Source organism: Setaria italica, chromosome IX (genome assembly GCF_000263155.2).
Source record: "Setaria italica strain Yugu1 chromosome IX, Setaria_italica_v2.0, whole genome shotgun sequence".
NCBI lineage: Eukaryota > Viridiplantae > Streptophyta > Magnoliopsida > Poales > Poaceae > Setaria > Setaria italica.
The window spans coordinates 9,493,181-9,506,105 of record NC_028458.1 but is presented as its reverse complement, the minus strand read 5'-3'; the positions used below and the strand labels follow the sequence as shown (position 1 = coordinate 9,506,105).

At 50.2% G+C, this 12,925-nt stretch overlaps 2 protein-coding genes across 2 annotated transcripts; both read right to left on the bottom strand.

Moving 5' to 3' along the window:
• Positions 1 to 407: 407 nt before the first annotated feature.
• Positions 408 to 3,944, bottom strand: LOC101778237 (BTB/POZ domain and ankyrin repeat-containing protein NPR3). The gene is made up of 4 exons (XM_004982165.3): positions 2,791 to 3,944; positions 1,863 to 2,628; positions 1,132 to 1,317; positions 408 to 996 (listed from the first exon to the last, which is right to left on the bottom strand). The coding sequence occupies exons 1-4, from the start codon at positions 3,325 to 3,327 to the stop codon at positions 719 to 721; spliced, it is 1,767 nt and encodes a 588-aa protein (XP_004982222.1). The 5' UTR covers positions 3,328 to 3,944; the 3' UTR covers positions 408 to 718.
• A 5,815-nt stretch (positions 3,945 to 9,759) lies between these two features.
• Positions 9,760 to 11,240, bottom strand: LOC101768396 (fe(2+) transport protein 2). Its single transcript, XM_004986275.3, has 2 exons — positions 10,534 to 11,240; positions 9,760 to 10,454 (listed from the first exon to the last, which is right to left on the bottom strand). Exons 1-2 carry the CDS (start codon positions 11,224 to 11,226, stop codon positions 9,999 to 10,001), a joined length of 1,149 nt encoding a protein of 382 aa, XP_004986332.1. The 5' UTR covers positions 11,227 to 11,240; the 3' UTR covers positions 9,760 to 9,998.
• Between the last annotated feature and the right edge of the window lie 1,685 nt (positions 11,241 to 12,925).

The window sequence follows — 12,925 nt, the reverse complement described above, 5'->3', positions numbered from 1 at the left end:
AAAGGCACAGGCAACTGACAAAAAATGATTCTTTCAAGTTCAACCACCGAAACACACATTTGTTTAGGCCTTGTTTAGTTGCCCAATTTTGAGGTGTCAAAATTACTGTAGCAACACTGTAGCGTTTCGTTTGTATTTGTGAATTATTGTCCAAATATTGACTAATTAGGCTCAAAAGATTCGTCTTGCAAAGTACAACAAAACTGTGCAATTAGTTTTTAATTTCGCCTACATTCAGTACTCCATGCGTGTACCGCAAGTTTGATGTGATAGGGAATCTTCTTTTTGCATAGTGCTAAAGTTGGGATTTTGGAGTGAACTAAACATGACCTTAACTTACTGCAATTTTCTTGTCTTTACTATACATAAACACTTTTTCTATAAGGCCATATGTATCTTTTCATATATCTACAGGAGTACAACTATTTTCTATACATATTTATATTAGCACCACTTCTCCATGTCCCAGCCAAAAAGCAGTTTTAAGTTTTAACATGCAAGACAAGTTGAGTGGCTGCAAAACTGCCAATCAACACTTGGAAATTATCTACCGAAACAGCATAACATGTCAAAGCACAGCAGCTACAGAAAATTCTCGCCAGGCTGGGTCGAATTGCTTCATTGTGCTACACGTTGTCAAAACAACCTACAATCTTTCCTTCTCCCACCTTTCTCAAAGTCATGTGTTTTGAACAGATTGCAACTTAAACTACTGATATCATCGTGATTGTTTCGATTTCCTGTTGGATTGTCTACCCCTCCCTTCGTACCTTGAAGACGAAGATGAGGATGCTGAGGAAGCTATGGCTGTAACAGCTGCCTTATCTTTTGTGAAGGCCTTGCGCACGTCCTCTTTGAGTTCAGAGAAGCGCATCCGCTTGAGATGCTGGTCCTCTGGAGTGCCAGTTTCAAGGTAAATCAAATCGGTGGATTCTTCAATGAGGAACTTGTCAAGAACATCTGAACAATGAGGGAAGTATCGCCTCCCAAGCTCAACTGAAGAAATGAGAAACAGATCATTAGAAAATGATAGCATACTGCAACAAGTATTCTGAAAGATGAAGTGTCAAATAATTTAGTATACACGCATGGTTAATTTACATATGATGCATAGAGAGCTATTGCCCGCACCTGTCTTTGTTAAGGCATCGAGGCGTTCACGCAACCTCTTGTTTTGCATCGTGGGGGTCTCATTTAGATCCACCTCCTTCAGTTTACTGAAATTTCTGATGCCAGCAAACTCTTCAGTTGAGTCAGCTTGTGCTATGCGCATGACAAGCTTGGCTTCAGACGGGAAGAATATTCTTGCAAAGGCAACTGCATAGACATGAGCGTAGACTTCAGCAACAGTTTTCAGAATAATATGCTTTAGTTTCAATCCAGAAAGAGGCAAAATAGCAGCACATGCCAGCAATACTACTAGAAGCACTAGGTATCTTCCTTTTGAGTTACATTACATCATGCCGAGCATACGAGCATAATCGCAGTATATTGTTCAAAGGATAGAAACAATCAAGTTTCCACAAACAAAGCCTAGTGTGAATATTGTTGCAAACTAAGCCAGTCAGACCATATACTTCTCAAGCCAAATGAAGGCAAAAATGATAAAATCCCAAAACACTATCTGAGGAAGCATTGCATCAGTGACATAATGAACTAAACTCACTAGGCATTAGTACAAACATTACATTAGTACCTTTTTTTAGGAAGTTGATTTGCTAAAAGAGGTTGTTTTGATTTCTGATACCTATTTCCACTAAATGTTTGCTTCTAATTGTGTTTGAGAGGTGGGTGGGACAAACTATATAAAGGTGAAGTGTCATTTAACAAAAAGTTCAAGACTAGAGGGATTATAAGCAAACCTCTGTTTTCCAAGTTTATGAGCCTCATGTGAAAATTATCAACCAGCAAAGGTGTGGCAATTGACTCCTCTATGGAGATCTGGTCCAAAATGAAGGATTTCCTCTTAAGTTCTTGCTCCAATATGTCGATACACAAGTAAGCCTTGCTTTTCTCCTCGCACTTCTCCAACTTCCTGTTGCAGTCTTTCTCTCTTGTTAGTCTCTTGCAAATAGTAAAAGCATCACGCCCATCCGGGGTCCTCTCCATCACAGAGGCTCCCCTCTCCACAAGCGAAAGAATGATATCCGGTTCTCGCCTCATGCAAGCTATGTGCAGCGGTGTATACCCACTGTTATTCTTCAGATTCACATTGGCAGAATTCAGTTTCAACAATTCCGCAAACACTTTAGGCTCACAGTAGGCTGCAGCATAGTGTACAGCGAATGCATCATCCAAGGTGACTGCAGACTCCTTTAACAGCAAGCCAACAAGGTCAACATCGTCAGAATCCAAGGCCTTGAGGATGTTTCTAACCCTCTTCTCATGCTCAGGGTCCAGAATAGCGTTCTCTGATTCATCATGAAACACACTCTGGCGGATTTCCTTGATCTTGCAGTATATATCATCTGGAAGCTCCTTCTCGAGGTACCGGCTATCGAGACTAGAGACTGCAATCCTCTGAAGACTCTGATTGAGCAGGTCCTGAAGCTCACAGGTGGAAGCAACATGAACAATCGGCACCACATCTTCGTCCAGAGCTGTGCTAACAAAGTCCGAGAGACGGCGCTGCAACAGAAGGATCCACGGTTAGAGTTGCAATGTTCTTCGCGAAAGGAAGGACAAGCAATTTGCAAGCAAAGGATGACCCCATACCACTGAACCAATGGAGTGTCTGGTAATCTGGTTACACATTTTGCATGTAAATTATCTTTGGTGAATGGCCAGTACCTGGAAGAGGGAGACAAGCTCGGAGATCTGGAAGCCAGATGCGGCGTACATGGACTCGACGACAAAGTCAATCGCCGGTCGGCACGCCCCGTGTCCGCACGCGTCGTCCATGCAGACGGTGGCATCCTGCGGCGCCGACTTGAGGCGGCCGGTGTAGAGGTACCCGAGGACGGGCACGAGGGCGTCCTGGCCGATGTGGCGGCCCCCGGGGACCAGGTCGGCGAGCTCCAGCCGTGGTTTCTCTCCAACGGCGGCAGGCGGCGGGAGGGAGGCGAAGTGGTCGCGGAAGAAGGCGCTCCTAGCGGCGAGGATGCAGCGGTGGACGCCGACGGCGGCGCCGCCCTTCCCCGCGGCGAGCGCGACCTCGGCGTCCGCGCAGTCGAGGAAGGCCGGGTCGAGGAGGCGCTCGAGGTTGTCGCTGAGGCGGCGGAGCCTGACGGCCTCGAGCTCGGTCGGCGTGGCCCGCGGCGGCGGCGGCGGCGGCGTGGACTGGGGCGACGAGGACGGGGACGAGAAGCTAATGGTGGAGGCCTCCATGGTTCTAGAAGGGGCGCGAGGCGATTAGAAGGTTATAGAAGCTTCAGTGCGTGCTGCTACCGAGATTTGGGAGGCCTGAAAGATCGAAGCTTCCCTTCCAGCTCCAAAGATTCAAGCCTTTTGCACGAGGATTTCGTGGCTCTGCGAGACATGAAAACAGGGAATTCGACAAGGCGCAACGACGGATGCTACTAAACCAAGCAGGAATCTGCAGATTCAAGATGGAACGAGGAAAGTACAGCGACCTCCACCTCTCTATCCAGCAAACAAAGGAAAGTCGCGGGGAAGATTTCCTCCCGAAATGAAGCTCAAATCATCGGAAAACCTGACAGATTCCCTAACAGAGCACGTACAGCAGATGGGGGCAGTGGAAGCCCAACCCAAGCTCGTGCGGATTCGGGACAAACACAAGCAAGAAACGAACTGCCGCGACAGCCTGAGAGAGAGAGAGAGAGAGAGAGAGAGAGAGAGAGAGAGGATAGGGGTTGCAGCCTCGCAACAAGCGAACGAGCAAGACAAAGCGGAGCCAAACGCGGCCACAAGCGTGTCCCCCCTTTCCTATTATCTATTGGGAAATTTCGCGCGTATTTTTTTATCCCCTCTTGGCCGTTTCGCGCCCCGGCGCGGAGGAGGAGAAGAACGTGCGCCATTTCTAGCGGCGAGACCGCGAGGGGTCGGTGAAGTAATCAAGCCGCGCGGGCCGTGACCGGGCGCGTGACGTCGCGGCGGTGACGTCACGCCGGCGGGGCGCGCGGGGGAGAAAAGTCGCGGAGCCCTGGCCGTAGGAAACGGCGGGCGGAGAGAGATGGAGATGTGGGGGGGGGGGGGGGGATGACCACGGAGGCGGGGTTGACCGTTGACACAGGTGCGGGGCCCAGCAGGCAGTGAGAGGAGGTGTGGGGGCAGGTGTGAACTGCGAACGCATCTCGGGGTGGGCTATGGCGGATTTGCGGTTGTCTGGTCTGATCATCATCTAGGCGACGACCTTGACTGACGGTGTACGTAATTGCTAAGTGAAGATGCTCTCGTGCACACAGGCGCGCACGAAGGTGGCTGGTTCTTTATCATAAAAAAAAGGTGGTTGGTTTAGCCACACGTAACTGGGATTTATTAGAGATGAACCTGTAAGGGACATGAGGTCTAGCTTCGAGGAGGAAGCACACGTGACACGTACGAAGATAGAGTGGGTCAAGGGTGGTCGAGACTGACAGTGGGCTGTAAAAATGGTGGGAGCAAGGCGGTGGAAAATGGACGGAACAAGGGAGCGAGATGGTCTTTTAGCCCTTCGCCAATTGCCATAAAGAGGAAGCACAGTATATACAGTTAGAGGACAAGGTTGGAACCTAAAAATCCATCTGATGAAAAGCATACGGCTGAAAATTGTTGACCAATTTATCATGGCCTAAAAACGGCAACGAGCTAACACTGGAACGGGAACTCGACATTCCCCGTGAGCGTAACGTCCTTCTGGAACCCGGCAAAAGCCGTGCGGAGCTCAAGCACAGGAGACGGGAATGGAAGCATTGCCAACAGCAATTCAGGAAGGGAACTCGAGCGAGAGAGCTGAGCAGGCATCGTTTCGAGCTTTTTTATGGCACCGCGCACATGCCCTTTTCGGGGGATCGGTTTCTTTTTCACGGCAGCCGTGCCCGACCCTCCGTCCAGTGAAGCCAACGGTGGCGACGTGTGCGTCGCACTGGCTCGCCCGCCGCCCAGTCGCTCTCGCTCCTGCAGTACCAGACGTATGCTGATATGGCCTTGTTGATGGCTCACCGTCGCCGTCGCCGACGACTGCCTAGTCCAGCTTCTTCTTCTTCCGAGAAGACGAGGAGAGCACGACGAGACTTGTCCTGCTTTTTTTTTTCCCGTCGCGCATGCATCATCAGCATGGCTGCGCCATGTTTGAGGGGGCTCGCGGTGATGGGTCGATTTCAACCTTTTTACGGCAGCCGGCTAGTCAGGTCCGGTGAATAATTAGCAAATTGTGGCTCGCCACGTCGCTCTCGCTCCAGCAGTAGTGTACATCAGATCACGTGCCCGAATACACACGGGGGGAGTGGGGGTGTTGATTGCTCGCCGACGACCGCCTAGGCCTTACCTTTTCCCCGGCCGTGATGCGGGGCCTGAGGCTGACTGCTGCGGTGCGGAGCTTCTCGGATCGTGCTCGTGCCTGCCTCTTGGCTTCAGAAGAAAGGAGAGGGAGAGAGAACGAGACTTGTCGTGCGACACGCGGCCAGGTCCGTCCACCTGTTGGAGGGAGCTCGATGGCGACCGCGCCGCTCGAGGATGCTGGCAGTCTCTGCGCTGCTTTCCTCAAGATCAGCTCGCTCTGGGAACTGGGTCCGTGCTGAGCGAGGAACGGAGATGCCCGCGCCGTGGAACCCCACCCGCCGCCCGCGCATCGTCGCCGCCTTAACTGAGCGCAGCCCCCATTGCGATTGTCTCGTCGTGTTGGTGTCCGTTGATGTCGCGGAGGCGAGCGCGCAGCTCCCGTGCAGGTGCGTGGCCGCATCGGGGACTGAGATCTCGTCGACGACGACCGGACCCGACTCGCAACCGGCGTCGATTCAGATTCAGGTGTTGTTCGGATACCAAGCAGTACTGTTACATCAGATGTTCGGATACTAATTAAAAGAACTAAATACAAGCTAATTATAAAATTAATTGTAAAACTCTATGCTAATTCACGAGATGAATTTATTAAGCCTAATTAATCCATCATTAGCAAATGGTTATGGTAGCACCACATTGTCAAATCATGAACTAATTAAACTTAATAGATTTGTCTCGCGAATTAGACTCTATCTATGCAATTAGTTTTGTAATCAGCGTATATTTAATACTTCTAATTAGCATCTAAACATCCGATATGACAGATGATAAATTTTAGCAGGGTGTATCCAAACATCCCTCGGTGGGAACCGAAGAGTAACGAATGGCTGGAAGCTTTCATCGGATAAAAACTGGCGGTGAAATAAATCTGAATCTGAAGCACTGGAGAGGATTCTCATCGGTGTCCTGCTGTTGCGGACATTTACACGCCATGACCCACTAACCTCGCGTTCGTAGCTGCGCACGTTGCAGGGAAGACGAATGCGAGTTGCGAACCATGGCCGCCATGCCAGCCGCTGCGAGCTCAAGCGCCGGGCCCGGGCAAGGCGAATGGCGCGGGCATCCGGCGTTCTGTATCTGCGCGAGCGGAAGACTGGAGAACTTGATGGTTGGCGATGGTTCGGCAGGGACGATGGGGCCTTGTGATTGCGGCCAGCAAGGAGGTTGGGGATGACGGTAGCGGCGGCGGGCCGCGCCGGACGGGCAGCCGGGAGGAGAAGCCGTTCTGAACCAGGGGGCTCTATGCAAAAATTCGGATCGCGATTAACAGTCGCGATCCGGGTCATTTTATAAATATTCGGGTCATTAATCGCAATGTATGGGAGTATTTGCAAAGTATCGGGGTTCCATATGCAAATATTTGGGTCGCGATTAATATTCGCGATCCAAACCAGGGACCTTTCTGAAAGTATTCCGGCTAATCCCATGGCCGCCGCGAGGTCTGCTGTTGCCGCCGCCGAGCTGAAAGCGCGAGCCCCGTCCACACACAAGCCACAGGGCCAGCCGTGGCGGCGCTCCTCTCCCCACTAGCGGCCGTATCTACCGCCCCAGATCGAGTTGCTGTTGCTCCGGCGTCAGGGAAACCCGTCCTCTGCTTCATTCAGCGCGGCAGCGTCTCGTTCGGAGCGCCACCACACGCCCTCTGATCTCGCATCTCTTGTAGCTGAAGAAGGAAGCCTGAGCCTGAAAGTTGTGCTGGCTGGGATAGCAGGAAGAAGCGGGCGGTGATTCATTCTGAACTGAACCTACACCTGGGGTTGCAGTGCACCAACGATACCGTCATGCCTTCCTCGTCCCTCTCTGTTCATCGGCGGTGGTTGTGAGAACTGAACTCTGAACCAACTGAACAAATGCGTTTGGTTCGCCATTAACGTTGGGGCTTGTGAGTATGTTCAGAGTTCTTTTTTCCTAATATAATGTTCAGAGTTCAGGACTGAGCCAGCAACTGGGGCAGTCCTAGATCAACTCAACTGTGATTGTGTCAGCATTAGGAAATAAGGAACAATACTTAGGAATAATAAATTCGGATGATAAACGCCAACATTTATGCAATCATCTTGTCCATGTATTATATTTAGCGAAAAATCCTATTTTCAGCCTCCAACTATAGCAGAAGTTTGATTCTCAACTCACAACTATAAAACCGGACAGCAAGGACCATCCAACTGTCAAAACTAAGCAAATTTGGCCCTTTAGATGGTTTCGAAGGTGGTTTTGCATTTTTTTGGAAATTTAAAAAGTTTTGATTTAATCAAAAAAATTCATAACTAATTCACTTCAAACCCAAAAAATATGAAGTTGGTACCAACATTTTTCTAAAAATGTAGACTATTTGTTGGTACTCTATTTGGAGTTGTTTACATCGTATTTGTGTTGACGCAAAATCCTGATGGTGGTGGACCCTGCATCACCACATGAGGACCTCGGAGATCTGCTTAACTCCAGTGCAGAATCCAAATCGGCGCGCATGGTGTGCGCGGGCGTGCCAGTCAGTTTGACCATTCAACTGACAAGGTGGAGATAATTCTCTCGAAGTTCGATGGAGTCGGCCGATCGGGCCGATTTAATATAATTTACAATAACCATCAGCCATACGACCGATAGGAAACACGATGTTGTTGAGTTGTTGCTCCACCATAGCTAGAGTCACAAGCCGATGAGATCTAAACTAACATCACCACCAATATTTTTAGGTGAAACCACAGAGATGCGCCCGGTAGTTGCAGTCTAGAAATATTTAGCAGGACGTTAATCTGAACCCCGCCAGCTGATGAATCCAATCACAATGGAACTTACTCCCAACAGCACTCGAAGGGGTAACCAAGATTAAGATGCAACAGGCTATTAAATGATCTATCATCTATGATGAACCAATCTAAAGCTAATTAAAGCAAACTGAACGGCAAGACGAAAGAACAGATAAATATCAGCCGATGCAAGCTTAATCAAGGCGGGATAACTGGTGAATACCATAGATCGAGATAGAAGCGATGCGCCGTAAGTCAAAGATCCAAGATACTCGATAACTGGTAGATGAAACTAGACGAAACCACAGCGATGCGCCCGGTGGTTAAAGCCTAGAACACATGGTGATGGAACTTGCAGCTCGCCGGAGATCGAGGTCGATGCAGCCCAGCTTGCTAGAAGGAACTTGTCGAGAATCTACATTATTCATACTCCTAGGGCAATGGCGTGAAGCCGAAAGGTAAAGGTAAATATGTTGTATTATTGATCGTGTGATGATTACAGATCTACAAAGGTGGCTATTTATAGCCCCGTACAGACGACTCCTTATCTGACTAGAACTCTATCCCTAATTCAAATAGAAAACGAATATTTACAAGTACGACTCGTACTAGGTTGGTTATTATACGCTTCATGGGCTGACCCCCTCTTCATCCTCATGATCCTTTCCAAGCCCATACCGGCCCAATTATTCCAACCTCCCAATCGGCCGATCTCCTTATCGGCAAAGGGCCACCGATCGGGAACCAAGCGCGTCCGATCCAAACCCCCAAGGGTCAAGCGAGGCGGAATTCTAAAGATTTATCGTCCGATCCTGGACTGTAGCATTGGCCGATCCTAGACTGTAGCACCAACCAACCGATCTTTAACTGTAGCGCCACTCGGCCGATTTCCAATTGTCATCCCTGTATCCTGCTGTACCTTCCCATTTCTTCTTCTCCTGATGCCGATTTTACTTGTGCCGAAATCTGGCGTCAACAATTTGTTACAATTCCTATTGTTTTATTGCTTGTAATAAAACACAAGGAACATAAAAAATTAAGGATCTAACAATGCCAAATAATGCCAAATAGAACACCAACAGATAGATTATATTTTTAGAAATTTTTTGGAACCAATTTGATATTTATCTGATTTGAAATGAATTAGTTATGAATTTTTCAATTAAACCTAAACTTTTTAAATTTCTAGAAAATGCAAAACCACTTTTGAAACTACCAAAAGGGTAAAATTTACCCGATTTTGATATTTGGATGGTCCTCCGTGTCTGGTTTTGTAGTTGTGGGTTGAAAATTAAACTTCTGCTATAGTTAAAGGATGAAAATTGGATTCTGATTTAGGAATAATAAATTCAACTTCCTAAACCGGGAAAATTTATTGTATGATCTCTGATGATGATGCTGTCGTCGCCTTCTCTTATCTTGAGCCATCGCGAATACTCTTGAGAAGTGATTGCGGTGAGATTGGTACGTGAAACTAGTCACCCACCGGGATGATGAGAAGGCCGTCAAGACCAACGATTGGCCGACCCGAACAAATCCATCACAGGCCCATTACCATTTACCAAACGCTCTATATCTTATTCATATCACACAATTTTACATTCTACAGGTAGCTCACCTTCCATCATAGATTCACAGCTTCTACTTACTGGTACTATTTACACCTCAAATACCACTACCGTGTCAGAGAAGAGAAGAAAGACGACAGGTAAAAACCGAGAGCAGGAGGCGGGAACACATAACAGCACATATACACAACACCTGTACCTAACGTAATTGTCGTGACAGCCTGCTCGATCTTCTCGGGATACATCACGCCCACTTGGCCATGACGGACATGCCGCCGGCGCCGAGGAGGACGGCGAAGAAGGAGACGAGCTGGAGCCTGACGCTCCCCTGCAGCTTGGGCCCCATGAAGTCCGCCGCCAGGAGGTCGACGAGCGCCATGTAGTGGAGCAGCCCCGCCGACGCGGCGTTGAGCAGCCCGACCACGATGAGCGCCGTCGGGCTGCTGTCGCTGTACACCCTGGTGAGAGCGAGCCCCAGCGCGATCCCGAACGGCGTCGTCGTGGAGAAGAAGAAGACCAGCACCGACCTCATCCGGGCGCCGTACTCAGCCTGCAGGATGCAGCCGCCGAGCCCCATCCCCTCGAACAGCTGGTGGAAGCAGAGCGCCGCCACGAGGGGCCGGATCGTGCACACGTTCTGCGACGCGCCCATGCCCAGCCCGATCACCACAGAGTGCACCACGATCCCCATCTCCAGGACCTGCCGAGGTCGACGAACAGAGCTTTCAGAACGATGCAAATGGAAACGTGTATTTGTTGTGAGCAACGTGAGCGATTACCTGAACAATGACACGGTTCCTGAGCAGCCGCGTTCGGCCGGCCTCCACGTCGTCGTCCTCGACCTCGTCCACGGCGGACTCCGGGCTCGCCGACTCACTACTCATGTCCAGATGCCCGTGCACGTGGCAGTGTCCCTGCGGAGGAGGGCTGCCATGGCCATGGTGCGCGACCGCGGCGCTAGCCTTGCCCTTGCCCCGGGTGTGGAACGAGAGCATGAGCGAGTCGACCATGAGCGTGAACACGGCGGCGAGCATGGCGACGAACGCCGTGAACGGGAACTCCGCCCAGGGCCTCGGCGGCAGGCAGGGCGAGGTGAGGTCGTTGAAGGAGTCCGGGAGGACGTGCATGTAACCCGTGCCGAGGATGACCCCCGACGCGAAGGCCTTGACGACGACGAAGAGGTTGCCGTCGGGGCGGAGCGCGGGGACGGAGCGGGAGACGAGCGGCAGGCACACGCCGGCCATGCTGGCCACGAGGATCGCCGGGATGGCGATCAGCTTCAGGTGCAGCGCCCTGGGGACGCTGTGGCATTTCCCGCCCACGTCCGGACCGCCGCACACGCCATGGGTCCTCGTCGCCGGTGGCGCTTCGTCAGCTGGCTCGGTTTGTGCAAAGGTGGTGACGGCCAGTGAGAAGGATGTGAGCACGAGGAGGGTGAGGACGAACACTCTTCTTGGTGTTTGGGAATACATTTTTCACTCCGAGCTAAACCGTTAGGCCGTTAGTGTGCGTGTGTTGCCAATGGGTGTGGACTTGCAGTTGTGTCGAGAGGAGCTTTAACAAGGTTTTTATAGGGGAATCCATGAGGCAGCTCCAAAATAGATGACTACATGAATCTTACAAATAAAAGTCAGAAAACAAGATGCCAAAAACGGCCATGCAAGTCGGCTGTACATGCATGCCAATTTGACACAAGAAAAATAGATCAGAGCGCGGATCTTGATGCAGCATCAGCTCAACCTCTTTGTTCAGCCTGCACGTACGGCGTTGACCTTGCAGCTGCAGCCAAGTTGCGCCGGAGTGACACACGCAAAGGGGGCATTCCGGGCAAGCCGTGGCGGCCACGAGCCGGCAACGGGGAGGCCACGCGCGCCGCCCTCCCGTCCCCGTGCCGTACGGCTCCGTACTCCCTGGAGCCCGGGCGCGGCACGCGCCCCCTCGCCCGACAGGGGGCTGGCAGCCTGGCACCTGTCGCTCGCGGCGTCCGGGGCCCATCTGTAAGCGACGCGAGGTGGGCCCGTGCGGCCGCTGGCTACGTGGTGCAATGGGATTTCGGTGGGCGCCCGACAGGCCGCTGGTTTCTTCTGATGCCGCGGGCGCACGCAGCGGCCGTCGGAGGCTAAACCAATCGGCCGAGTAAACAAGGCAATGTAACGTGTCTTTGTTAAAAAAAAAAACCTTTGTTAATTCGTGACACTGAGAGAGTCAACTGCTGAAGCTGGTTCCCGGCCGGTAACAGTTTGGCGATGACCACAGATACAACTGTAGTCTGTGGGTGCACCTCCAATAGAATTAGACCTTGTTTGTTTGTTTAAGTTTTCTAACAACGTGAAAAGTCAGAGGCTTAAATAGTGATCTTCTTGTGTGACTTCTGAAAACTGAAAAACTTAAAGTTCAAAAAAGCTAAGTTTGTATGAAAAGCTGGAAAGCTCAGTTTTATGAGCTTTTCGTATTTTTTTGAGTTTAGAAAGCTAAACACATCTTCTAAAAGCTAGTGCTAGCTTTTCAGAAGAAAAAATCAGCTACAGTTTTTCATAAAAGCTCAAAAGCTGCAACTCAAATAAACATACCCTTAGAAATCGAGATAACACGCTACAATTGTCCTCCACCATTGCGGCATGCGACGCGCCAATGCCCCGTCTCGCTGCTCCACTCACCGACCGCCTCTTCCGTCCATCTGCCGGCCTCTCGAAACCCCATCTTGCGCCTCAAATTTATACGTTTTTTTATACTTTAACTATTTTAGGGCCTTTTATACTTTAACTACAAATATACTTTCAGGAATGTTGTGAGTAAATTTGTCTTATGGAGGTGTTCTATAACGTGCTCGATCAACTCGAGTAGTCCAGTGCAGTTTAGTTGCGGTGCTACGTGATCAACTCAATTTTTCAAATGGATCGGAGCTCGAGCTGTCTGGTACGTACGACGGGCTAGATGCTATCAAGTTCATCTTACCCAATCCTAAACCCTACCTAGCTCATCCGCAACACGGGAAGCGAGGAGGCGACAATGTCGACTCAAATTTAGATCACGTTTGGTAGAGCTCCAAGGGCTGATTCTCTACTGAATTCGAAGCTTTGCCAAATAATTTTTCAAAGAGAAGTGATTCTCTGCTGATTCTGTGAAGTGATTCTCTGAAATGAACTAAGAGTCTGGGAGCGGAAAAAAATT